General features: G+C 52.6%; 1 protein-coding gene across 1 annotated transcript in view; it reads right to left on the bottom strand.

Annotated features, from left to right (window-relative positions):
* ABCC4 (ATP binding cassette subfamily C member 4) overlaps positions 1-27,184 on the bottom strand; it is a 205,236-nt gene that overhangs the window by 72,755 nt on the left and 105,297 nt on the right. Inside the window, exon 20 of the mRNA XM_036011227.1 lies at positions 3,855-3,934. Within this exon, the coding sequence (XP_035867120.1) occupies positions 3,855-3,934 (80 nt within the window). The remainder of the gene's footprint in view (positions 1-3,854; positions 3,935-27,184) is intronic.

Here is a 27,184-nt window from a genome sequence, read left to right as displayed (position 1 = left end):
GAAAAGGAAACAAAACAAAAAATAAAACGCACACATGTCCCCCTCCACGCAAATACAAATCTTCCGCTGAAGTCCCAGGGAGACGGCCAGGTTCCTAACTTTTATCTGGCAGCACATTTGCTCTCACGTGAAAGAGAATTTTCCTCTCTCGGCCATTTGGTCCGTGGGGCAGTAAAAACACGCCCCGGTTTCCGACTCGCTCCCGCGGAGTAAGTGCACCGACTCCAGCCAGCACGGCGGCACAGGCTGCAGGGTGGTGCCCTCCGGTCTCTCCCCCGCACTTCTCAGCCTCAGCCTCGGAGGCGCTGAAACGCCCCGAAGCTCTCACCCAGGGCTCCACAGTTCCGAACTGTCGCTCACCACGCCAAAAAACAGTCAGTCTTACAGAAAAAGGAATCAAACGTGTATGCTCTGCATTAAAAAGTTCACATGAATAAATGTGAGTACATTCGTTCTGTGTCTCTTTGATTTTAATTGTCCAGAAAAGCATGAGCCTATGCATACCTTTAGGAAGGGGGGGGAGGGACACTGAACATGACAGTTGGAGTTTGAAAATTCTGCAAAGTGGAGAGCTTAATTCCCTACTCCTGAAGACGTCTAAGCTCTGGATTTTGGTTTGCTTCCCATGTGTTACCAAAAATCCCGCCACACTCTTTCTGGCTTAAGAATATTGGATACGTAGACTGGCAAGGGCCACCTCCTCCGCAAGATAACCCCAGGGACAAAGTCATGCAGACGTTCCCAGGTTCCCCTAAACTCCACGGCTCCCATTCCCTCGGCAGGCGGTGACGGAGAGCTCCCACTCCGTGGGCTGCTCAGAGCACAGGGGCAGCCACCGGTCAGGAGGACGGTTCCCAGCACGCGGATGGGAACCGTCACAACTGGGTGCCTCCCGGTGTCTGCGGCAGGTTTTGCTGATGACAGTCATAAAAGCGAAGGCAGACGGGCGACTTTCTACTCTCTCAGCTCTGGAAGGGGCCACCACAACCCTCCAGGAGGGTGGAGGGGCCCCACAAAAGTCACTCCCACTTCCAACCGCCAAGCCCTCGAGAGGGGGCTGTGGTTCACACAGGTGACGCTCCTGACACCTACATGCTGGGCCTGACACATACTTCGACTTCAAACACTTATTAGCGGATTGACACAGAGCAGACCACATTTCCTTTAAAATACTAACATACCCCCGCAAAAAGCCCCTCCAAACTAGATCAATTTCTTAAGCACAACGCTGAGGTGAGCCACGCTGATTGTCATTTTGACCTTGCTTTGCTTTAATTCGGGAGCCTATTAAAAATGTAACAAGTAACCCTCTTCACCCGGCTCAGCTAGCAGAGCTAATAGGCTTTGAATTAATTTCCAGAAGATGGCTGTTATAACTAACAGGTTTTAAACATTTGGTTGATTGGGGAAAATGAATTGGATATAATGTATTTGATTTGGAAAATTAGTTTTCATTCTATGCGCTAACCACAATAGTGTTTACTTTAAGTTTACATGATTCCATTAAGAGTCCCAGATCACCACCGGGCCGTGTTCATCCTCAGAGTCCTAGCCGACTTTAAAAAAAAAAAATCAATTTACAGTTTGATTTTTGTTGGCCTTTATTGGGAGGCACGTTCAATTCGTTTTTGTGGTTTTCGTAAAAATCTCCTTGCTTGCTAATAAAGCAACAGGCCCCCAACTTCAGAAGGATCCCTGCGACACCTCAGTCAGAGAAGCCTCCTCGCTCACCACATGCAAATCCTCAGGAGAAAGGCTTCCGCCCGGGGTAAGACGAACCAGTTTCTGCATTGTTTATGGAGTTTCACTTGATTCCTCCTGACAACCATTTAAACAATGAATGTTGGGAAATGTCCCTCAAAGAATCGGCAACAATGGCGGGGATCAGAGCTTTTATATTTAGCTAATGCTATTTTTAAAAGAAGAAAATATTTCTTCCTGAAGGGATTACGGGAAGCCTTATTAAAGACACCTGCAAACAAAACCAGTGACAACAGATCTTTATCGTAATTGATAACTGAGTTACCCTTTGGACAAAGCTCCTTTCTCAGAGACAATAACATGGAGATTTACCTTTGCTGTGAGATTCAAGAAATCAGCTAATTGGGACTACTAGTATTCAACAATGGTGAGATTCACCAAGATGAAGGGAGTGAATGGGGGAAAAAAAAACAGGTTAAAGAAAAGCACAGTGAGCCTAGAATTTTCTCTCTTCAGGCTGAGAATGTTTCATACTAACACCGGGGAGCACCTCTCCCCGTTTCTCCATCTGTCATGGAAAAATGTGCGCGTCACATGCTTCAGCTAACTGCGTCCTAAGCCCAAGCCAGCCAGCTTTGGAAATTCAACCTTGGCCTGGCTTACAGCTGCAAAGGAAAGGGGCCTTTCACACAGTCTTTTAGAAGAGTCATTAACAATCACGTCAAAATGCGACATTGTTTTAGTGGGAGATTGCTTCTTGGGGAGAAATTACATAGCTAAACCCAGCAGGGCGGGTTTATAGAAATGGGTCCGCAGGAGAGAAGAGGACATCGGACACCTCTGTCTGCAGTCAGAAGCACGCGGCCTGAGTCCCGGCTTCCGCCAGGCCAGTCAACAGCAGACGCCCTTGCCCATGGGCCGGGCTGTTTGCAGTCAGATGCCCATGGCTGCACTTCTGTGTGACTGACAGAAATGCCTGTAATCATCTCAGGCCTACTCCTGATTTCTTTTTTTTGACATAGCTAATTCTCCAAATTAAGCAATTCTGGCTCCTTTTGTCACCGTGGCTCCAGAAGAGATAAAAAAGAGGGAGGGGGGCTATGAGGACCGAGCCATCGTCACCACACACCCTCACTGTGGCATTTCTCCTGCCTGGCCTCTGAGTGAGCTCGCGAGGAGACCGCTCTGAACTGGCACTCGGGAGAAGTGGAAAGGTTCATGAAGTCCCAGCAACGGCAGCTGCGATTTTCGAGTATGGGCAACCTTCGGCTAATGCATTTCATTTCCAAAATAAACACGTGGAGATGAAGGAGAAAGCCCTCTGGCCTGAGTCACTGAAAAGGAGACAGAATTAAACAACAGAAAAGACAACGCAGATGAGCAACCACACTGCAGGAGAGGATGAGAGACGAGATGGTCCAACAGTATTCTCTCAAAACCTCAAGTTCACAGACAAAGCAGACACCTCACAGAAGGTATTTCTGTGGGATTGTTGGTTTTCCTTAAAAAAGACACCTTAAGACTTAGAGCAATCCACAGGTGAAAGAAAAGCTGCCTAGAAAAACAAAAAAGGACATTTTCTGAGATGACTTGGATCCTGTACTCGAATTATTATTGGCTTCACCAGGCTTTGCATCTGCAATGACTGCTCTCCATTGTCCTGGCTAACAAAGTATTATTTTCGCCTTATTATTAACTAATCTTTTCTTTGTGAATAACCACACCTGGTTTTATCCACAGAAAATGGTGCAGTAAATATTTTTCCTTTGTGGTAATACAATGCATAATTTAGCTAATCTGGGTTATCTTTCCGTGAGAGGTGATTGTTTCTATATTATGAAATGCGCTCTCAGTCAAGTGAACTTCGCGCCAGATACCTGGAAGGCAGATGGAGAACCACTTACCCAGAATGTAGCTGCTTTGAACTAACTTTGACAGGACCACGTAGCCACTCCTACACACGGGGCATTACTCATGTTAACTCAGCCTCCGACTCATCGCCACACCTTTCCTGGACAAACACGGCCCTTCGCGCAATTGACACGACACGTCACCAGGCCACGAGGCCCACCCTGAGCCCCCCACAGGCGGGCCCTGGCACAAGGAGGAACTTCTGTTTCCCGTCAGAGACCCTGACATCACAGCTGTGTTACCTGGATGAAGTCTAGGTATGTTAGGGGCAGCAGGTCATCCATGTGTCCGATGTCCTTGGAGAATCGATTTAGAATTCTTCCTGCAAGAACAGGACAGGAGAAATTACTCATTTCCCCAGATAGGTCCTTTGAGAGAAACAACTCACAGACAAAATCAAAACAGTACTTTCAATGCATATATATTTAATACATAACACATTCACAAGAAATTAGCTGATGTCAGTGGCAAGGAAAAAGAAAACAGAATGATACCTAGAGAGGAACGCAGACACCACTCTAAATGGCAGTGGGGAGGGAGCCGAAAGCTGGTCATGATTTTTAAAAGACGGGGGGGGGGGGGGGGGGGGGGGGCGGGGGGAAGCCTTGTGACAGCATTTGGAAGCGTAGGTGGATCTGAGAAGGTTCCCTCCTTTTAGATCCCACCTCACGCTTCCATCCAACTGCTAAGCAGCTAAATAAACAACTGCACTGCAAACACACAAAGTGATCCTAATTGTTACACTAATTTCGCTTCTGTTATCAGAACTGATTTTGCTAAGTGGTGCTTTTTAAATAATTGTGGTTATGGACTCTTTATTTTTTTTGTCCCCCCAGGATGGTTCACAGCATCTCGCATTTCAGGAAGACCTGGAATCCTGCTGTTCTCAAACTGTGAGTCTACCTGTGGGTAACAGGTGGTTGTTCTCGGAAGTGCGCCAGGGATGATGGACACGGACGGACTCAGACATCCCAGGAGATGAGAGGAATGTAGGCAGAAAAACAGGGTTATCCGATGATCAAAGAGCACTTCTTATCACTGATTTTATTTCCCCCTTCCCCCCTCAGAGTCCAAGAAAACCGCATATCCTACAGGCTTCAGAATCAGAAGCTCAGAACTAATTTCTAATAAATATCTAGTCTTTCAAATGATTCAATGCAAAAAAAAATGGAGCCACACACACACACACACACCCTATTCTGCTGTGGCAGTTCTTGGGAAATGCGTCTCTCTAGGCCCTAAACTTCTGTAACTGATGCTTCAAGAAACCAGATGGAGGTGAGGCAGATGCAGGACAGTCCTCCTAAAGTTGGTCACAGGTGACTTCCTGCCAAGGCCCTTCCTACCGAGCTGCCCCCCTCTCCGGATCACACGTGGCGAGAGGCTGGGAGCTGAGCTTCCACAGCCCGAGAAACGCTGCCTCTGCAACCCTCCCACGAGGCGCCAGGGCTCGGCCAGGAAGCACAGGGTGTGCCAGAGTGAGGAGCTGGAGACACGGGAGGCTTTCACGCTGGGCCAGGCCACGCCTCAGCAAGCTGGGCCTCACGTCTCCAGTCTCAGGCTTTGCAAACACAGATTCCAGAGACGGCACCTTTGGTGGCACCTTTGGCAGCCCCAGTGACAACCATTCTTTAGAGGCTAAGTCTGAGGACCAAACAGGCTCATGCGTGTGAAAGAACCGGCCACCACACCCCATGGGTGCTCAAGACAAAAACCACAAACTCAAGGTGAGAAAACTGCCATTACCCGGGGGTTTTGCCGCACACCCCCCGGGGAAGTCTACCAGGCAGTGTCAGACAGTCGACTGGCCAAAATGCAGATGGCCATTCGGGAGCCTTGGGGTAGAGCTTGAGATTCTGCATTTCTACCAGGCTCCCAGGGGATGCCCTGCCGCTGGTCCCAGGCCACGGCTGGAGGGACGAGGGGTTGGGTTATTGTCCGATCAGTCGTGCTTTTGAGCATGAACACGGGATGGGCTGCATTGTTCTTCTGGATTCTGTGGCCTACCTACTTTTTAACTTCTTAAAATACCAGTAGCAAACTGAGGAAAATACATCAAAAAGAGGTTAAAAACATAGTTTGGATGCTTGTTATTTCTTTGATAGAGAAGTACTTTTTCACAAATGCAGGATTCAAGAAGCATTGTGGGTATGGTTCAGCTTAAAAACTGCTGAAAGCAATCTTTAAATTAAAAGAGAGAGAGAGAGAGAGACGCTACACAGAGATGAAGAGTGTGTGAAACCACCCCCTTTACCTTCGACCCGACGTGAGCGTCTTCGGGTCTGAGACAGCACGGTGGGCCGTGAGTGCAACACACAAGGAGAACACAACTGAGAACACACCCTCTCCCACCCGGCTGCCGCCGTCACTGAACTGCATGTCAAGGACGGTCAAAAACGAAACTCTCGTTCACCCATGAGTGGGGTGTTGGCAATGTGACGTTAGAAGGTTCCGCAGTTACTTCCTTGCTCTAAGAAACAAGTACGAAAATGAGTGGTTTGCAGAACAGTTCATGTGGCTTTGCGATAGACTGTTGTGATTTCAAGTTCACGGCCTCGGTAGTCATGAAGTTTCCTCAAAGGCCTCCCAATGAAATCCCTATGATAAATTCCCTTCACACACACGTGGCCCCTGCTACACTGTCTCCAGGGATGTAGAGCGAAGAGGGATTCGCCGTGACCAGAGGACCCAGCCCCGTTTCCAACTGGCGTGCTGGACGGAGCTTTCAGTGCACATAAGGGAGCCACGTGGGGAGCTGAGCCAGTTCTGGACTGGCTGTGTCATTCTACACTAACTCCACGCACACCAGCGTGAGAAGAGGAGCGGGAGCTGCAGGCGCCTGCGGGCTCAGCACTCCCACCGCCGCAGCAGGCAGAGTAGGCCGCCAGTGCAGGGCTGCTAAAGGTGGTCGCGAAACTGGGAGAGCAGCGGGAATTAGGACACCATCCCCGGAAAAGCCAGAGTCCTGGTCCTCCCTCGGCACTTAGCAGCCACAGGCCCGCAGGCAACCCGTCCAACCTCCACTGGGACGCAAACCCCTTATCTGCACCACAGAGGTGATAACATTTGCCTGACTCCTTCACAGGATGAAAGATTGTGAGGATAAGAGATATGCTTATGAAGGCACCTTCCAAGAGGCAGAGCAGCACACCTGTGCAAGGTGTGAGTCACATCACTGTTACCAGATCATAGAGCTTTCAGGGACGCGGCAGGGCTAGTAACTTCCCAACTCTGTCTGGTGAAGACTGGAGATGTTACCAAGGTGCATTGAAGAGCGAGGCAGGAGAGGGAGAGGCGGCCAAGTTCGCCAGGCTCTGGAAACCCCCCCTTCTCCCCTACTACCTGGCCCCTCCCACCAGCCCGCTCCCAGGCGGGGCCCCTTACATCCATGTGGACGAGCATAGAGGGAGGGCTTCCAAGCCCTCCTCGTGGAGCTAATGCAGGTGGGTGCTGCCCCTAGCAGCCCAAAAGCCTTGATCAGAAGAAACTGCCACATGTTCAAAAAGAGACTGCTGAAGAAAATCAGATGGAGGGTGAGTTTGGAGAAAGTAACATTCCCAAATTACTCATTAGCCCTTTAAGTAACAAACTCTTGACTTGAATCATTTTGGCAGAAACCTGCTCACGTGCATTGCAGACTTTTGTCTTTGTAAACAAAAGGTAGAGCATAAACTCCTCCTTTTTTGACAACCCAGAACTAGTATTTTGAGCCATAGATGAACTGTTCTTCAACCGGATGTTGTCACCTTGGTGCGCCCCTCCACCCCCAAATGCTAGGCTTTTACGTTACTATGCTTTGTGACACACTTCCTGCCACCCTGCGCTGGCCTTGAACCTCCAGCTTTACTTTAGCGACGAGGACCAAGGAGACCTTGTCACCTCCAAGGGCCTCAGCTAGGCCCCAATCTGCTCTCGGCCAAGACAGAGCGGTTTTCATGTCCACAGGCACCGTTTCTCTGACTTTGATGAGGGACTGTTTCAGCTTGCTTCCAGGTTTCCCCTGGAGTCTGGCTGTATCTCGGAATATATCACCGAGGTCTGACGGCTTTTCATGTCTATTTGTCTTGAATTTACACCTAGATCACACACCCTTTGTAAACACGGGCCGCATTTCAGGTACAACCTGTAACAAAACTCAAAGTGCCTGGGGTGGGGGGCCCTCAAAACGGAACCTGCTCCACACCATCAACTCAGGCTTTCCGGCTTGACGTTTAACGAGGGGAGCAGGCGCAGACGGACCCCGGCACGGAAACAAACGCATGGGCAACATCGGTGTTGAAAAAGCAGCTCTCACTGAAGGGAGACTGGGAGCCCTGGAGCCTATGCAATGACCGTGGTCCCTCAGCTCCGGGGACACGACGGGAAAGGTGAATTCTGGCCACGACCGGTCCTCCCGAGACTCGAGTCTTTGATCTGCAACCACGCCTGCCAACTTTGCAGGGTCCCGAGGACCCGACTGCCATCAGGTCGGAACAAGCCTGCCACTCACGAAAGCCACACTTCCCAGGCTTGAATCTGGACACGAAGCTCCCAGGGATCTGGTTAAAATGTACGTTTCCAGCAGCTCTGGGTGGGGCCAGGGATGCTGCGCTTCCGTCTGACAGCCCCCTGGCGACGCCCACGCCACTGGTCCAGGGACAACCCTCTGAGCAACGAGGCGGAATCTGGACAGTCCTGATGATGGTCCCTCAGTCCAAGAATTCATATGATAACCCTGTCACATTTACAGATGTGTAACTACTGCCCTTTTAATTTTTTTTTTTTTGCATCCAAGAGCTGAAAACTTGTGTCCCATTTTATCCACGCAAATCAAACGAGAATAAGGCATAATTAAGGCAAGGGGTCCTGCTTCTGTCATTCACTGCTGCTTCCCCAGTGCCTGGACCGATGCCCGGTACGTAGAAAGCACTAGAGCACACTTTGAATGAATAAATAAAACAAACAAGCCCTCCTGCCATACAGAACAAATGGTTTGTTTTCCAATTTCAGCCCCTGCTTCTGGGGCTTGGTATTTCATGCAGCCTCCTTTTGGCGGCTGTTTTCCGGGGAAATTCATGTCGCAACATGCAGCGTCTCGTTCGTCAGACTCTCATCACTTTCCTGGCGTTGTGGTCGAACCGATTCACTTGTGCTCCTGCAAAGGGCATTTGAAGTTTGCAACTACAGACGGAGTTAGGGCACAGCGATCTACAGAAGCTGGTGTGATGGCCGGGAAGCACCCATCTAAAAGAGGGGAAAGTGGGGCGAGGGGACCGTACGGAGTCCCCAGGTGCTGGGTAGGTGGCAGCTGGCAGAGAAGGAAGCCAGGGGCAGGGGTGGGGCGGAGACAGAGCACATGTGGAGTAGGGAGCAGGCAGCTGGGGGCGGGGGGAAGGACGGGAGGAGCAGCAAGGCGCTGACAGTCATGCTGTAGGTAACCAGACGCTGGGGCACGGTTCTGCCTACCCACGGCCTAGGTTTGTAGACTTCCTCCAGGGCTATGAATTCCTCGTAGAACTTAAAGGGCAAAATTCGTAAGAGATGGCATTCGATTTAACTGATAGCTCCCCAAGGGGATGTGCTAATCCAGGCCATTTTCTTAAGGCACTAAATTCAGTACCCAGGCCTGAGGGGGCGAGGTCACCCCCGTGCTATGGAAGAAGCCCACTCTGCCCTGTACACGGCCCCGGAAGGACCCGTCCTCCTCGTCACAGCAAACACGGGACAGATGCACCTGCGGTTGCTGGTTTTCCGCTGGCGGGCCCACCTACCTGCTTACACAGCAGGTGGACTCACCTCAGGGACACACCTGCAGGGTGGCCCCGACGGGGGAGGTAGCAGGCGGGCAGCTAACACTGTGGGGTTTTTGCATCTCCTGGGAGTTGAGAATCAGGTCAGCAGCCAGGCAACGAGGGGCAGCAGGTCCTCCTCCAGCCATGCAAAGAACGCCCATGTGGCACAGGCACGCGACATGGTCGGAGTCTGGTGCCCTCTCGCCTCTTCACGTGTAACGGACATATTAACAAGAGTCATTTTGAGGTTTTATTGCATAACACGGCAGATCACAGGCAAAGAGCTTCAGAAAGACCCATGTGCTCTCTCCTGGTCTAGAGGAGTCCTTCTTGTCTCTCCCCCACCTGGAAGACACCTGGGAGGGCTGCCCAGACAAGAGGTCGTGTAAAACCCCAACGTCCTCAAGGCTGAGGGCGCGCTCGCAGTCCGTTTTCCCTTCCCAGCTTCGTGTTTTCCTTCCTCCAGCTCACACACTCTCTTTTGTTGGAGCTTTTCTTCCCACTCGCCAAGCAGACAGCACACCTTGAACCCCCTGCCAGTGCTTGCTGTTTAGATTTTAAATTCGACCCAACTCTGTTGTGTGGTGTGTCCTGGGGCACGGTCTAGTCGAGCACTGGTGGCAGACCAACAGGACACACGTAGGTGAATCCAGTACACACGGTGACACGCAGTGACACAGAACGCCGGGAGCACACACCGAGGTGGCACTGGACGTGCACAAGCCAGGTGCCACGACACAGCCAGCCGCAGCAACAGTGGGTGTCGCCGGACGGTGCAAGCTACAGGGCAGGGCAGGGTCAGCCTAGCACGTGCTCACGGAGGAGACGATGCTTGAGAATCTGGACGGAGGGCAGAGCACGGGCCGATGGAGAGGGGCGAGCCTGTCCAGGTGGGAGGAATGACACCTGTGAGGACTCAAGAAGGGGGAAAGGACCAAAGGATGACAAATACTTGCCTAGCTGAGGGAAAGAACACGACCTAAGTGCGCTAAGGCTGGAGAGAAGGTGGGTGCGGAACGGGAGCGGAGTGGGGCCTCCTCTGAACTTCCCTGCGGCCAGAGGGAGGCCTCAGGTCCCTCTCCCGTCAGTGTCTCTCCAAAGCCACGGGCGTAAGGGGGACCTGCCGAGGAGGGACCCAGTGGGGAGAGGACGGAGGGACGGCCACACAGCGGGGCTAGGCTGAAGGAAGTCAGAAGAGCTCTGGAGAAGACAGAAGCAGCGGTTCCGGCTCAGCCTCCATGCGCACAGACCCAGGGCATCACCACGCCCGCACCACACGCCGCAGAGCTGGACGGGGTATCTTCTCGTGGTGGTTTCGGTTCACTCGTGCTCCATTTCCACGGTTACCACCACCACTACCGCCACCACAGCACCCAGTGTGCCAGAATCAGTGTTAAGCAGGTCATACACATCATCTCAGAACTCTGAGTGAGATACCATTCCCATTTTTCCAGAGGCTTAGAGACAATAAAAAAATTAACTCAAGGACACCCAGCTGTGAAGTAGCCAAGCGGGGACTCCCACCCAGCAGTACAGAGATTGAGGAAGTTCATGTCGACACATTTACAGCCACTTCTCTGGACAGATCTGAAAGCTCTGTTAAGTACCAGCGAATAACAAGAGCCAATCAAGTTATGGGCAGGCCTGGTGTTAAGCTGGGAAGAATGGCAATGGTCAAACCAGCCCTTGTCGGGCCAGGCCCCTTCTGATCGGCTGACACCCACTCCACCGGAGGCTAAATGCTCTTGTCACTTCTGGTTAGAGGAGTTCCAGCAATTCTCTCTTGGCTAACCGTAATTAAAGTAAAACACTTAAAGTGACTCCACCTCAAAATTAAATTAGAGGAATTACCGCAGGCTGGGTGAATGAATTAACAAGTAAACGAATGAGTGAACGGAAGAACGAATGGGGACACATGGTCCATCAGTTAGAAAAGTCCGAGGACTTGAGCTCCACCGCACCCCAAGCTGAACCTGTGCTACGGCCTAGCTCGCGCTGCTGGGTGTAGTAAGGAAGTAACCCTGAGGGAGGAGCGGATCCGCCTCACCGGCTGCCCCAGGAGGCGGCTGCCCCAGGCGGCCACTGCCCCGCGGCAGCCGTACATGCTTTGCTGCAGTAAGGGGTCCTTCCTGAGCGTTTCCGAAGCACTGAAAAGACAACAGCCAGGAAGCTGGTCCAGGCTGCTGCCCTTAGGTTTTCAGTCCGACCTCACTTGTGGTTTGGTGCGTGTGTCGCACGGGAGTCTGGCTGGCGGCAGCTCACGTACGGCCGGGAGGGTGCAGACCGGTGGGCAGCAACACGCAGGAGAATCTCTACAATGGCAGCTGTGAACACGGTGGGGCTGATGGGAGCTACGGAGCATTCCCCCGGGGAAATGCCCACGCGCAGGGTGCACGGATGACTTCAGGGGATTCCCTAAAACTTGAACGGCAGGAAGTGGAGCAGCCCCCGAGTCAGGCAGCCCAGACAAGAACCTCTGATTCCAAGACAGCAGGAAACCCCCGAACCCCTGACCTCTCCTACCCCAGGAGTGCACCTGCTGCGTCCCAAACAAAAATCGTTCCCTCACCTGTCTTTCAAGGCCAAGGGCAGGCCTCTATTTCACGTCCCCAGAACCACGGGCACTCGAGCAGGCTCACCTGGGGACCATGCTCAGCGATGGCGGTGGCCAGGCCTCCGGCTAACGCGTCCACCTGAGCACAGGGTTCCCACGGCCACAAAGGCGGCTGCCAGACTCAGTCCCTGAGAATAAGTCACCTCGACTGCAAAACCCCATCCGGCTGGCAAGGTCCACTCTCCCTGCCTCCAGCGCTCCGGCCAGGCACACGTCATGCTCAAAAACGGGGCGGCAAAACACCTGGTGTGGGAACTCAACAGGGTTGGAAGACCACGGGCCCGCCCTCCCACGGCCCACCCCGGGGAAAGTGAGGGAAGGTGAGCTGGAGGCAGGCCAGCCAGCACCCACACCTGATCGGCGGCTCTGTCTCCAGGAGCCACCGACAGACGCTGCACAAAACCAGCTCGGCTGTGTCATATGCGTGGGCCTTTGTTTGGGGTTGCGGGGGAGGGGAACACCACTAAAAAAGGAAGGGAAAAAAATCATTTTCCCCTCCCGAGTCATTTCTCTTCCAAACTCATATAAAAGTTGTAAGAACTGGGGATGCTGCCCCAAGTGGTGCAGTTCTACGTGTCAGCTACGGAAAGCCTAGGAGACACGGTACCTCCGAGGCAAGCCGTCGTCTCTCTCTCACCTGGGGTCCTGCCTGGCCCATGCAAACACGCCCGCGGTCCTCCCCGGTCTGGCTTCGCCTCCCTCACGCCACAGGGCACTTCGGTCACCTCGTCTCTGCGGCCAAAAGCCGCCTTCCCTCCCACCCTCGCTCTGTGACTTGTTCTACAGCCGCTCGGACTTCTCGTGACAACTTTGTGAAATACTCGTGGAAGCTGGTGTCTGAGATCTAGTTGTTGTTTTTTTTTCACCTTGACTGCCCCACTCTTTTCACTCCCGCTCCCCGACACGTTTCCTGAACACAAGGGCCTCCCTCCCGTCTCAAGGTTTTCGCCTCTTGGAGCCTCACCCCTCCCTGGTGGTCACATCGTCCCTTCCCTTTTTTTTTTTTTTTTTAAAGATTTTATGTATTTATTTTAGAGAGGGAAGAGAGGGAGAAAGAGAGAGAGAGAGAGAGAAACATCAATGTGCGGTTGCTGGGGGTTCTGGTCTGCAACCCAGGCATGTGCCCTGACTGGGAATTGAACCTGCGACACTTTGGTTCCCAGCCCGCGCTCAATCCACTGAGCTACGCCAGCCAGAGCTTTCCTCGTCCCTTCTCACGCTGCTGGCTGGTGGTTATCTAAGGACAGACAGGGAAACCAGAGCCTGCAGGCCCTCTCTTCCCTGCCCGCCTCCCCACCCCCACTCCCACCCCTCCCTCCTCACGTCAGCGCCCTGGGGCGGGGGGGGGGGGGGGGGGGGGGCTCTCCTTCTGGACACCTGCTCTGCATGTAAATGGACGACCGTAAGCCCTGGGAGCCAATCCACTGACTTAGCGTGTTTACCTGGCCAATAAATAACTTCACAAGGATCTCAACATTAAAAAAAAAAAAAACTACAACAAGCTTTACAGATGTATGCTGTCTGAGCCCCACAGCCATCTTCGACATAATAAAGCATTTACACCCGGACTCAGCACGGGCTGCTGGCACTCAGGGCCGCCCTGCGGGCCAGAGCAGCAGCCGGGACACCAGTCAGCGAGCAGCAAGGTGCCGCGGAGCCCGGACCCACGTCCTCGGCGCCAGGCAGGCTTTTTTTAATCAAACAACTTCATCGGGACACAAGCTGCTCTTAGATTTCTGCAGAGGTAATTACATACCAATTCAATGCCAATTAATCACAGTCAAATAGGAGCCTGCGAGAGAACAACTCTAGGCTGATTGGAGGCTATTTAATGGTCAAATACTTGGCAGGATCTTAGTTAAACAATGATTCATTAAACCACACAATGGCCAGGCTGACCTGGGAGGGAAAGGACCGAAACTCTCGTTCTCCCGTAAAAAGACATCAAACCTCCGCGTGATCCTGTTTCCTCACTCACTCAGCAGCCCGCTCAGCTGCGAGACTCGGGGTGTGCTCGGCTGCTCGGAGGCACACACGGGCGTGCACCAGTCTCCCGGGTTCTCCCCACACCGCAGCCCCGAGACTCCTTTCTCCTAGACCGAAAGAGCAGAGGGCTGGACAGCCGGCCCCACCTACTCCAAGTGTTTGTTCACTCTGGGGGGGCCGTGGGGGGGGGCACGACAGACTGAGACCCTACCCTCCACCCCGAGGAAGGGCAAGTTCTGGCCATTTCTCTAGCAGCACGTGGTTACCTACCACAAAAACCCCTGATCCGCACAACTGTCTTTCCAGCAAAAAAAAAAAAAAAAAAACCCATTCATCGTTTCTGGTTCCCTGCAACCAACTTATCCGTCTGGTTCCTTCCCATGAAATGCCCCTTTATAACACAGCTCCCCGTGAAAACCCAGGGGGCCCTTCTAAGCGCTGCTGGCAGCTCCCAAAGATTTCCCATCACGTTTCTCGGAAGGACTCTCTACCTTCCGGCAGGTTCATTTCTTCCTGTGGAGACTGTATCAAGGGAAGCGACACAGCTCTGGATTTGCTGGGGATTTTTGTTTTTCTGAGTTTTTTTTTTCCCCCTACACTCGTACTGTAAGCACAGCCACAGTGTCACTAATGTTGCTATTTTTAAAATGCATTATCTTTGTACTCCACTGCTGATTCAAATCTGAATTAAACATTGTACCGTTTGGCTGAAAATGGGCTTTATGGCGTTATCCTGCAGAGGCTGTCGACCAATTTTATTTGCCTCTCTTTAGAGAGGGGGCCCTAGCCCAGCTTTCTTAAATGCTGGGTCAGCACTCATCTTAATCATACGTTTAAAAATAAAACCTTAAAAGTAAATGAATAAAATGCGCTGTTGTCTCTTAAGAGCAAAATATGTGTGGGGTAATTTTTTTTTTCAAAGGGGAAGTCATGCTTCACAAAACAAACTTCCCCCCAGATTAAATTTATTATAATCGACCAAAGCTGAACATACAGGACACTGTTTTCATGAACGAGAAACTTCATGAAAAACTTATTACCAACATCGACTTCGACTCTGCTCGGAAGCTGGCCCTGAGGAAACCGAGGCCCACTTTTACCGGGCGTCACGCATTACATCCGCACGCGGGCCGTCCCGGCCAAGGCCCGGCCCACTCTGTACTCGCTATTTCGAGAAAGAGAGACACGGTGAACCAGACCTGCGAAGTCCGAACAGAGCGGCACAAAAACACAGCACTGAGCAGCTGGCCAGAGTGACGAGCATGAGGTCTCTCTCAGCGAGCCCCTCGGACACGAACCCACGCTCCGCTCCCTGCAGCTCCAACGCGACGATGCCAGCCCTGCCTGCGTCTGTCCCTTGGTACCCTGCGCCACGTGATGCTTCGGGGGCCGGCGGTGGGGGGGGGGGGGCGGCTGGGGAGTCACACTGCATCTGTACACAAACATACCATGGCAAAACAAATTTTCCTGCAAATATAAGCAGTTTTACCGTCTGTCGAAGCGGTGCCAGAAAGTAGATTTATTTGCACGAAGTGCTGACAGGCACGAAACGTCTCCCCGGTAAATCAAGTGCGTTGTAACCCAATCATCAAGTCAATCAAGTCATTAATAAAACGAGGCTGCATTCTCCAAGGAAATGGGGCGTGCCAGGGAAATAAAAAAACGTTTGGTGGCCCCGGAGAATGGGTCTCCGACACGGCTAACAGTGACCGATCTGGTCCCTCTCTTCTCCCCTCTGCCTACAAAGACATGTCTTTGGGCTGCTTATCTTCTTCATGTGTGTTTAGCCATGTAAACTGCCCTACAGCAATTCCAGCTTCCCCACAGGCCGCCTGTAAATACAAATAAGAAAATAGGCCCCGTTTCTTGTTTTTTTTTTCCTTTCCCTCCTTCCTCTAGGCCCCCAAATGACAGCATATTATCACCTTTGTAGACACTCTTGCAAAACAGCCCAGCAAGCACTGGGCAGAAATGTGCTGAGAGCACAGTGTCCATTCATCTGACCTGCCAGCAGGTAACAAAATTCAGGTGGGGTGCCCGCCACCTAAATTAATTTACTGCTTGAAAAAGACTCCTTCTGCCAAAGCCTGTCGAAAGGAAAACAGGAAAGGAGTTAAGGAATTGCAAATAAATCTGAACATGGGCTGTGTTGGATCTAATTTTCAAGCGTGGGCCCAGAAAAGAGGAAACGTGCCAAGGAAACGGGACAGGAGAGCCCAGCAGCTGGTAAACCTGCATCCCCAGCACGGCACCCCCACGCCCAGCCTCTCGGGGAAGTGGCATCCAACGGTCTCACGGGACCCAGCACTGGTTGCCCCCTGAGGACTGGAGCCGGAGGCCACCTCCTACAATGAGGGATTCCACCCCCTGGCACCTGTGAGGATGGCTCCTATGAAAGACAGAGACAGACAGACAGAAACAACAAGGGCTGGAGAGGATGCAAGGAACAGTGCCACTCTGTGCACTGTTGGTGGGGATGTAAAATGCTGTGGAAGACAGCGGGGAGGCTCCTCGGGACATTAAACACAGAACTACCGTTTGATCCGGCTGTTCCCCTTCCGGGCAGGTGCCAAAAAAAAGTGAAAGCTGGGCACCCACGCTCACGGGACCATTGTTCACAGGAGCCAAAAGGTAGAGGCAACCCCAGGTGCCCGTCGGTGGGTTAGTGGAAAGACAAAGTGTGGCGCGCACATGCACACACACACACAATTCTTATTTAGCCTCGAGAAAGAAAATGCTGACACGCCGGGGCACGGATGCACCTGGGGGACGTCATGCTAAATGAAGTCGGCCAATCACAGAAGGACAAATGCTGTGTGATTCCACTCACAGGAGGCGCCTAGACAAGTCAAATTCATAGAGACAGGAGGCGGCGTGGTGGCTGCCGAAGGCTGGAGCGGGGCACGGGGAGCTGGTGTGTAATGGGGACAGAGCTTCAGTTCGGGAAGGTGGAAAGTTCCGGAGACGGGGGCAGCGGCAATCATACAACAATGTGACGGTGCTCAGTGCCACTGGCCGTGGGCTTAACAATGGTCAAGACACTACACTTCATGCTATGTACGTTTCACCACAATTTTTAACAGAAAAAAAAAGCCAAACTTCATAGCTATCCCCCTCTCAAACCCCCTTCTCCCTGCGCACCTGTCTGCTCCACGGTGGCACTTAGCGCCCCGGCGTCAGAACCAAAGGGCGGGTGCCAGTTGTGGCAGCCACCCCGTCACAATCCTGGTGTGGAAGACAAGAACGTGTGCATTCAGGGGGGCCAGGGGGTCCCGGAGTCCCGCCCAGCACCCCAGCAGAGGAGGGCTTTCTCTCCAGGGAGAGCAGAGCCGGGGGAAGACGAAGAAATCTGCGGGGGGCGGGAACGAGCAAAGGGAGGGGCTGCCGGCCGACAGCAGGGACACACAAATGCCACCCGCCACGGGGTGAGGGGAGGCAGAGTGGGATGTGTTAACATTTTCCTCCACAAAGCGCTGGCTGACCTTTAGAAAACGCGACAGCAATTTACCTTTCTCTGAAGTGTTCTACACAATCAATACTCTCAGCCACCCTCTTGTCCGCTCCCAACACCTTGAAAAACCTTCCAGATTAGGATGCAAAACATCTATCAGTGGGATTCAGTCCTAATGGATGACGTGGCTAAACCAACACGACCTGGACCCGTTGAAAGCTTCCCACTTTCTCTACGAATTCAAGTCGAGGACACCCCCGTCAGAACCCTTCAAATGACACCCGAAAGCATGAGAAAGAGCCTTTCAGAAGCGCTAACAGCCCCTGCCCTCGGTGAGCAGATAACCTAAGAACAAGAAGCTCAGAGGAAACACCAAAATAAAGCAAAAGCGGGTCTGAAAGGCCACAGACAGGGAAGCACAGATCCTCCTGGACTCAGGATGGGGTTGGGTTGCAATAAACCCACCTCGAGTGGAAACTGTTGTAAGCCGAAAAGGCATCTCATGCACCCAACCCACTGCACGGCACGGCTCGGCCCAGCCCACCCTAGACGCGCTGAGAACACTTACATGAGCCTGTCGTTGGGTGTCGCGCAGACAAGGCAGGACGTCACACACAGAACATGACGCCCCACGGACCCCGGTGGGTGACACGCCGCACCGCAGAGCATCAGCGGTCTACACTCGAGGCCGAGTGGCTGACTGGGAACCAGGGCATGTGCCACAAATCACGAGCCCGGGGAAGATTGAGATTCAAAATGCAAAGCACAATTTCCATCGGACGCAGATCACGTTCGTGCCATCGTGAAAGTGAAACATCCTGAGTCCAATCCTAAACCCGGGCCAACCACCATCAGGTCAAGACTGTCCGCGGGCACCTCCCTCTGCACGTCCGGGGACACATCTCTTGGAGTGAGAAGCAAAGGTGAACGAATGTCTCACTGGATCTAGGGAGGTGGGAGATGAGCTGGTCCGAGTTTAACCAAGGAAAATACCACAGAACATTCTAGAAAAAGAGTGCATAAAAACATGTATTGAGGGAAGTGTGATCACGAGGCCCACTTAAGTGATAGCTTGGTGGGCAAGGCGAGAGGAAATATACCTTCAAGTAAACCCGGGGGTGTAGGTGCAGGTGTGCGGGGGCGCCCAGTGGGGGAGAGACAGGCCAGACGGACAGAAGACAAGGGGCAGGAAAACACCACCAAATGCCAGAGGCAATGCCACACGGGGGTTATTCCCAGGACCCTGGGGCCTCTCAGAATTTTTGTAACTGGTCCAGTAACGTCTGAACTTCTCTGGCGGGGGTGGGCTGCGTAGACACCTAAATGACGCGTCCAGAACTAGGAGACTCTTGTTCCCAGAGGTCCTTGCGTGGACGATAGCACGTGGCATCTGTTTTAATGCATACATTGAAAGGCAATACATAAAATCATTAGTTAATGTGTCGTTTACGCCCACACACACACACACACACAATTAGCTGTTGTCTCCCTTATGTAGAAACTGTCTGAAAATGCCTGGATATCTTAGTGGAAGTTAGAGATTAGACCAAGAACCTCGTGATTTGGTCACTGATTTCCTTTACCGCTTAGCGCCTGCCAGGAGACACCAGCAGGTTTCTGAACGTTGCACTATTTTAAACCATTTCTAGTTTGCTTGCACGGCATTTAGTTTAGGCCCGTAGCTAAAGAGTCAATGCAAAAGGAGACACTGGTGTCGGAGAATCAAAACACATGAAATGAGAAGCAAAGAAATGATCATTTCACAGATTCAGCCCAAGGTTCCTTTCCCCGAACCCTACATTTCAGGATCGGGTCAAACCCTAATGATGGCTGTAATTCTCACACAGAACATCAAGATGTTCCTAGCGTGCTGAATGCCAAAGGCAGAAAAAGAAAATGTTCTGACAATTATATTCAACTTAGCCTTTCATTTATTAGGCATAAAAACTACTTGTCCTCTTGTGTGTAACTGCAGAGATGGAACAGGGAATAGCAACTGGAACGCATTACCTATCGCACAGATACAAAATGCAAAAACTATATTTAAAAAAATACCCCACGAGTTTCCAGGGCTGAAAGAATTTCAAACATCAGGTCATGAAAGCAGCTTCTATCTCTAGTTAAATTTCACCCTGTGTTTTAAAATAAAGCAAAACACAATGAATTTTTTTTTAAATGTTGGTAAATCATGATTTTTTTTCAGATGCAATTTAATGCAAACTTCATTACATAGAAAAGTGACTTGATAACTTTATAAATGTTTAAGGGACAGCAAGGCTTTTATTGTGGAGAAAGGAGATGTTAAATCAAAAACCACACAAACAGAAAGGCCAGGTTAGGACAGAGAGCCACCTTGGACAGAGAGCAGCACTCCTGAGGCGCTGCCCAGCACGAGTGGGCAGAGCGGAGAACCCAGGCCAGGCGACCTTCCTGAAGCCACTGACTGCAAAGCTGGACTCCTCCGAGGAGATCCGGCCTCAAGCTGAAGGCAAAAGGTTCCTCCTTAAACATGCCAACTGGGAGGAGACAGAGAGTGCTACAGCCCTCTGAGCCAAACTGACCTAGCCTGAGCACCCCTGCTTTCAAATTTCTCACCTAAGGGTGGTGGTCACCATGCTGGGGAGGACAGAGCGGGTGGAGAATCAAACACCTCAAAACGCAGTGAGTCACGGGGTGTGCCCCAGCGCGAGCCTGCCAAACGCCCGACCCGCAAACACTGTGCCAGGTCCACACCGTGCCACTACGGCTGGTGCTGCTACTGTACAAAGGTCCCAGGTCACTGTGGAAAGCACACTTCTGGACCTGGGAACCCCAGACCTGGGCCAGGGGTGAAGGGAGGGAAAGGGAAGCAGGGTCAAGGTTATCATTCTCCGTACAGCTCCCTGTGCAGAGAGGCCTGTATCACTCGGGATGGGCACGAAGGCGGGGGGAGGGTCTCTCTTCCCAAGCCCTCACTTCACATACCTACCTGCCTGCCCCATCCCCCCTCCTGCTGCCCCCACCCAACCCCCAGCCAGAAGAGAAGGTCTGAGGTAAGGGGCTGAAATAAGACAGCTAGGGAGCAAGTAGCAGTGACGCAATAAACCAAACCTGTGATCCCAAAAACATCCAGGTGGGAACCTCAAGGAAGGCCAGGCGTGTCTGAGACTTCCGTCCTGGGAGCACAAGAGCGCCCCTCGGGCACCTGCCCTGGGCCCCTGCCCCGGGCCCACCCGGCCGGACCTCCACTGTGGAGGCTCCTTCCTCTCGCAGCCGCACCAGTCACAGTGGCCCTCACTCGTTCCCACACACAGTCTTGCTGCTCTCCGCTTAGATGACGGCTATTACATCATTTAAAAAGCTACATAGAGCCCTGGCTGGCGTAGCTCAGTGGATTGAGCGCGGGCTGCAAACCAAAGTGTCACAGGTTCGATTCCCAGTCAGGGCACATGCCTGGGTTGCAGGCCACGGCCCCCAACAACTGCACATTGATGTTTCTCTCTCTCTCTCTTTCTTCCTCCCTTCCCTCTCTAAAAATAAATAAACAAAATCTAAAAAATAAATAAAAATAAAAATAGCACAATATTTAAAAAAAAAGTTACACAGAAAACAGAACCCACACTTTTAATGAGCAGCCTTTGAAAGTTCTACGTGGTAGAACAAACAAGCTTGAAGGAGCATGGAGAAATAAATAATTCCCGTGTTTTCAAGAAAGAAACAACAGAAACGTCAACAGCGAAACGTGGAACTGTCAGAGGCCAGAGGCGCCCAGGGAGCTGACGCCCTTGCCCGGGAGGGGTCTCAGGCAGATGCCCGAGCTCAGCACATGGGAGGAAATCCCACGGAGGAGACAGGTTCTTCCATGCCCATCCAGAACGTTCCTCAAGACACACTGTGGACAGCGCGAGAGCCCTCGCTCAGATCTTGCCACATAAATCATCGGTCCTTGGGCCATAAATCATTCCGGGGACAGGCCCGCAGTGCTGCAAAGAGTTCACAAGACACGGGTCTTTGATCTCTGCGGCTTTGCCCATGTATGTTTCTACAATTCCTGGAATGCGCCCAGGGAGGCAAACGGCTTGACAGAAAACACTATAAATATCCAAATAAATACATACATACGAACATCTGGAACCCTGATTAGGCACCAAACTTCTATTTGTTTTTTGGTGTCTTTTTTTTTTTTTTTGCAGGGAAAGGGGGGGTACCACGGAACGGCATTTTTATTTTTACAGAAACATGTCCCAATCTTTCCCTACAATAAGCGCCCTCTGACGCTAAGAAACATCCGGAAAGCGCGAGCGCACTCGTCTCCCAGCGTGGGGAGCCCCCAGCGCTGCCTCCTGCACCGTACACGTTGCTGCAGGGCCAAAATGTTCGTTGCCGCAGGTCGCTTTTCCAACAGCGAGTGGTTACTGATGAGCCCGTCAGCCTCGGTTTACAGCCACAAAAATAAGTTAATTGAAGGCCATCTACTAATCTCTTTTGTAGCTTCAAGTGAAGCGTGCAAGCGCATAGACACGAACTCACGTGCAGTGATTTTCTGGGCTAAAGGTATAATAACGTACGTCCCTGTTCTCGTCTGTGCGAGGCACCTGGAACAGTGACAGAACGTGAGAAAACGGAATTTGCCGCAGTTCTGCCCGATGCAATGAAGTTACAACCAGAGGATCTAATGGCCACACGCCACGTGACCCAGCCCTCGGGCAGTTCCAGAACTTGTGTCGTGTTACCATGCCTCCAAGTCTAAAGCGAAAGCCCCCCCCTCCAAAGGTCCTCGTTCTGCCGCACCGTGAGGTCCTTCCACGGGCCGAAGCTCGGGCGACCGCAGGGAGGCGTGCGCTTAGACATCACACCAAACACAGAGACTTCCTTCCTACCGCTCTGGGGATGAGAGTGAAAACTCCCTCCCACGCCCTGCACAATCCCACCTGGCCAGGGGGCCCCTCCCCATCCCTCTTGCTCACACGCCACGCCAGCCAGGCGGCCTTCCTCCCCTGCATTCCAGGCCCAGCCTGTCCCCCAAAACACCGGTCCCCCCCGGCTCCTGGATAACTCTGACTCATTCTGTGGTCAGGACTACCAGAGACGCTCTAACAGCGGCCGCTCCTCACACCTGCTCAGGCCACCTTGAACACACATGGTGCCCTGGGCCTCTTCCTCCACAACATCCCCCATGCCCACACTCCTACGGGCACTACTGGGGTGTCTAGCAGAAGCCACGCGGGCTTGGATGCCACCATGCCTGGCTCCCGATAAGGGCTCCATGGGAGCATCTCAACAGACGGACAGGAGACTACGTGAAGGCACTCGGAAACCGGCATTTTCAGCATTTGGCCCATTTAGGAAACAGACACTCGGGGAACTCCGTTCTGAGAACTGAGGCCAACGTCCTGCGAACCGTCCTGAGAACTGAGGATGATGTGGAGACAGGAGGGCACCACCCACCCCCAGGAGCGATGAGAGAAATCACTGAAGGTTGGTGTCAACAAAAGGTGGGGCAGGGGGCGTAACCGCTGGTCAGATGCACAACGAGGGAATGTTTCAGCTCACTCCCGTGGCAGCTGCAACCCAGACACTTGGCCCCGAGACAAAAGGATGAGGACGCGCAGCGTGGGAGGTGGGCGAGAACACCCCCAGCCCCAGGAGCCTCCCCTGCCTGGGCACCCCCACAGCCCACGCCGAAACTGCTTAAAACAGAAACCATTTAAACTCAAGAAATGGAAGAATTCCTTTTTCTCTTCACCCTACGTCCCTTCTGCGCAACCTCAGGACACATACCCATGCCGGCAGCGTATTCGACTGCAGTTCATACCTGTACGACGCCCCACCTCCGTTTCAGTGCAGAACATCTGAGCGGTGAACCACCTCCATCCTGAACGCACTTCTGCATCCACAACAGCAACCCTTGGCACCAAGCCGGCCCCAACTCAAGACGGAAAACTCTTCCCCGACCCCGTGCTGACCCCTGGCCGTCAGTGCTCCTTCCGATCCACAATCCACTGCCCAAACGAGATCCCAGGGGCTCCCTCGCGTGTCCCCACACCCCACCTCTCCCAAGGCCACTCCAAACAACTCCACTTCCTCAGCTTTGACCCCAAGTCCCCTCCTTCCCAAGTCTCTCCTCGCCCTGATGTCGGCCCTAAAAGGCTGACACATCCTCACGAGCCCAGGGCTGTCCCAGGACCCTGCACAAGGGACCCACCCACTCGGCTCTGCATGTCCTCGACGGGGGGGGGGGGGGGGGGTTGTCTCCCATCCCTCGTCACCCTCATAGGGGAGGGCAGGCCGAGGCCCTCAAGGAGAGAGAGCAAAGGTGATCTAAGGAAGTAACAAGGTGGAGAACAAGCAGAGGAAAGGGAGCCCCTGTGCCCGGCTGGTGGGACTGTCCACCGGGGCAGCCTCCATGGTAAGCAGTACGGGGGTTCCTCAAAAAATGGGAATGGAGCGACCATGTGACCCAGCCATCCTCCTTCTGGGTGCCCACCTGAAACACTGAAAAACACTCACCCATGAAGACAATGCACCCATGTTCACTGTGGCATCATTCACGGTCGCCAGTACATGGAAACGACCCATGCGAGGCCTGACGGACGGCTGGATAAGGAAGTTGGGGGGCACGCACAAAGCGGAACACCACGCAGGCATAGAAAATGATGAACTGTCGCCATCGGCAACCACGTGAATGGCTCTGGAGAGTGTCATGCTAAGGGAACTAAGTCCGACAAAAGAGGACAAGAACTGTATGATTTCCCTCACAGGTGGGACATAAAACGGAAAGCAACAAACAAACGAACAACCTCACGGGCACAGACAACAGGATGGAGGTTACCAGAGGGGCAGGGGGTGGGAGGGGAGGATGAAGAGGGTCAAGGGGGCCCATACGTGGTGACAGCAGGAGATCAGACCTTGGGTGGTGAGGCACCAGGCAATCTACAGACGGTGTGTTATAAAACCGTACACCTGAAACTTACGTAACATTATTAACCCGTGTTATACCGATAAATTTAACTTTAAACAGACAGCCTGATAACAAGCTACAGACGACCCAAGGAATTTGCAGGTGTGCTAAAGCCTGATGTGGAGCTGAAACATCTCTCCTTGCTCAAGCGCACAAAACCAACCGCACACCTTCCCAGTAGCCCAGGCTACCAAAGGTTAGGCCGCTCCACGGAATCACTGCTTTTCACGCATTCGTTCAAAAACCTGTAAGCTAAGGGGAGTGGAGAAGGGCTTGGAGGTTTGAAATCTGTAAGGAACTCATTCAGCCGGAGGTTGAAGACGGTCAGGAACCCTCAGTCGGAAGGATCTGCACACGCTACCCGCCCATCACCCCTCCTGGTAAAATCCACCTGGCGCGTGGGCAGGAATGCTCCTGGCCTGGTATTTATGGATTTCCACGGCTGATTTCTGCACGCTAGGTCTTCCCCCTTCCCCCTCCAAATGCATGTGCTGGCCAGCATCGCCATCACCCTCAGGGTCTGTCTGCTAGTGTCACCTACACGAGCAAATACTCCCCTCCAAGGGCTCCACTGCACAGGCTGTTCACGCACCTTAGGGGCAACCCGGGCTTCCGCAGGACCTCCACGTCCTTTCAGACCACGACCTGGACTGTGTTCCTCACCAGCATTGGAATCGTGGTGGCACTAAGCAGGACCCACTCGGGCTAGCAATGAAGCAAAAGCATGGTAGGACGCACCCCCCTGGGGGGGGCGGTCACGGGCTCCCCAGGCCTCGATGGATGGCCCGCTGCCCAGCACAGAAACGTGTCCTTTCAGCTGTGGCACCCAGCAGCCACAGTTCTGCGGCTGCCACTACGCTCCTCGGAAAGGGGCGAGAGAGCTTCAATCCACCAAGGGGTTACTACGACTCAGAAGCTGCCGGCCAGCTCAGGGCCGCGTGCCCTGAGACGCCATCGGAGCATCGACAGAGGGGAGAGCCCAGCAGAGCCAGCCTTTCCCTCCTCGGACCAACGCTCACTGCGTGTTGTGTCATCGGGCTGGGCTGGCTCATTCCCTGTTCCCCCTGGTGCCACTGCGGTCCTCCAACGTTCTATCTGGGTGCCCTCCTTCCCACCCAGCCCTTCTGGCCTGGCCTGTGTCCTCCAAGTTGGCAAAGAAAACAGAAAGTCTCCAGAACGTCAAGGAATTTAAGACTCCTCTACAATGCGATGGAAAGAGAGAGAACACGGGATGTTCCATGAATGTAAAGCTCCATATAGGCTCTCTCTGACTAAGCTGCAGAGTACATGGCAGAGAGAAAGGAATGGCATTTTTGATACATGATCCTTCATATGTTCTAGCCAGCATTTGATAAGAACTGCAGGAGGCAGGCTGGGTCGGCGCAGGGGTCAGGGGCGGGAGACCACAAGGCTGTGACGTTCACCCCAACAAAGGAGAAGCGGGTCCAACCACCCGGGGAGCCAGCCGCGCCCCCAAGGGCGAATGGCAGGCTTTGTTCAGGAAACCTATTCCTGTGTGTGACCTTCTAAGAAGACCGTCAGAACATGAAGCACACCGGAAACAGGGTTTCCCGGAGCGAGGAAAACAGGGACACACCTAAGCTATATACCGAAGCATGCAACAAAAACTAAAAGATGGCTGCAGTTAGGGTTAGATCCGACCACCCTTATACTGTTTGTGATAAAGCGAACCAGCAAAAATGAGTGTCTTGTTATGAAACATTGAGCCTTGTAGCCCTGGCCAGTTGGCTGAGTTGGTTGGAGCATCGTCCCATGGACCAAAACGTCGTGAATTTGATTCCCAGTCGGGCACATGCCTGGGTCAGGGGTTCGGAGCACACGGGGGGCAGCTAATCTATGTTCTTCTCTCACATGAACGTTTCTCTCCCTCCTTCCATCCCTGTCTCTGAGCATGCCCTCGGGTGAGGATTAAAAAATATGTATCTATTAAGCCTCATAAAGACATTAGGTTTCCTAGATACAATTTTCCTGCAAATTTCCCAATATTATTTGACTTCTGTAGAGGACAAACTTAAGAAAGCAAGTAGCTGAAAAGTGAACCGTGTACCAAGGCCTGGATAAAAACCTAAGACGGAGAAATATGGTGATCTCCAATGGGATTTCATCAAGATCAATAAACCTGTGGCTCCGGCTGCCATTCCCACACCCTCTGCGCCCGTGACAAGCTGGGCTCTGAGCCACCAGACACCAGTAACCAGGTTCGTCTGCAGCAGAGCAGCGGGAGGGCTGGCCCCGTCTCCTACTGCCCCCGTCTCTTCCAGCCGATGCCACAGCCAGACGGGATCCCTGCGATACAGAACGTCGTTTTGCTGTTTTCCCAACAGGAGCCTTCTCAGAGCTCCGTTCCGTCCACTCCACTTACTGAGTCCTCGCTCGTCTCCCATGGAAAGTCTATACAAAACCAGTTAAACATGGAACTGCCTACCTGAAGGTAGTTTTGTCTTTACGCAAATGATTAACGACATCTTTGAATGATTAACAGTATGTCTAATTGGATAGGATTTTTGAGTTCTTCTCCTCTCTCTCTCTCCCCCCCTCCCTCCCTCCCTCCCTCTCTCTCTCTCTCTCTCATCTCCTCCCTCTTTCCATCTCTCTCTAGAAGTTACCAAGTTCACACCAAGTGCTGAGTTGCTTCCAGCCCCAGACAGGACTTGAGTGGCAAAGAAGAGCTCGCTATGACACTAGGGTCCCACTTTGCCCCTTACAGTGCCAAATACCATGGATTTCAGAGCTAAGCTTTCCCCAGCACATGATCAGTTATAGAATTACAAACATTTTAAGAAGTCATG

The sequence above is a fragment of the Phyllostomus discolor genome, chromosome 11, assembly GCF_004126475.2.
Source record: "Phyllostomus discolor isolate MPI-MPIP mPhyDis1 chromosome 11, mPhyDis1.pri.v3, whole genome shotgun sequence".
In the NCBI taxonomy this organism is placed as follows: domain Eukaryota; kingdom Metazoa; phylum Chordata; class Mammalia; order Chiroptera; family Phyllostomidae; genus Phyllostomus; species Phyllostomus discolor.
Note: the sequence above shows the minus strand (reverse complement) of the source record. Positions and strands in the feature narration are given on the sequence as shown.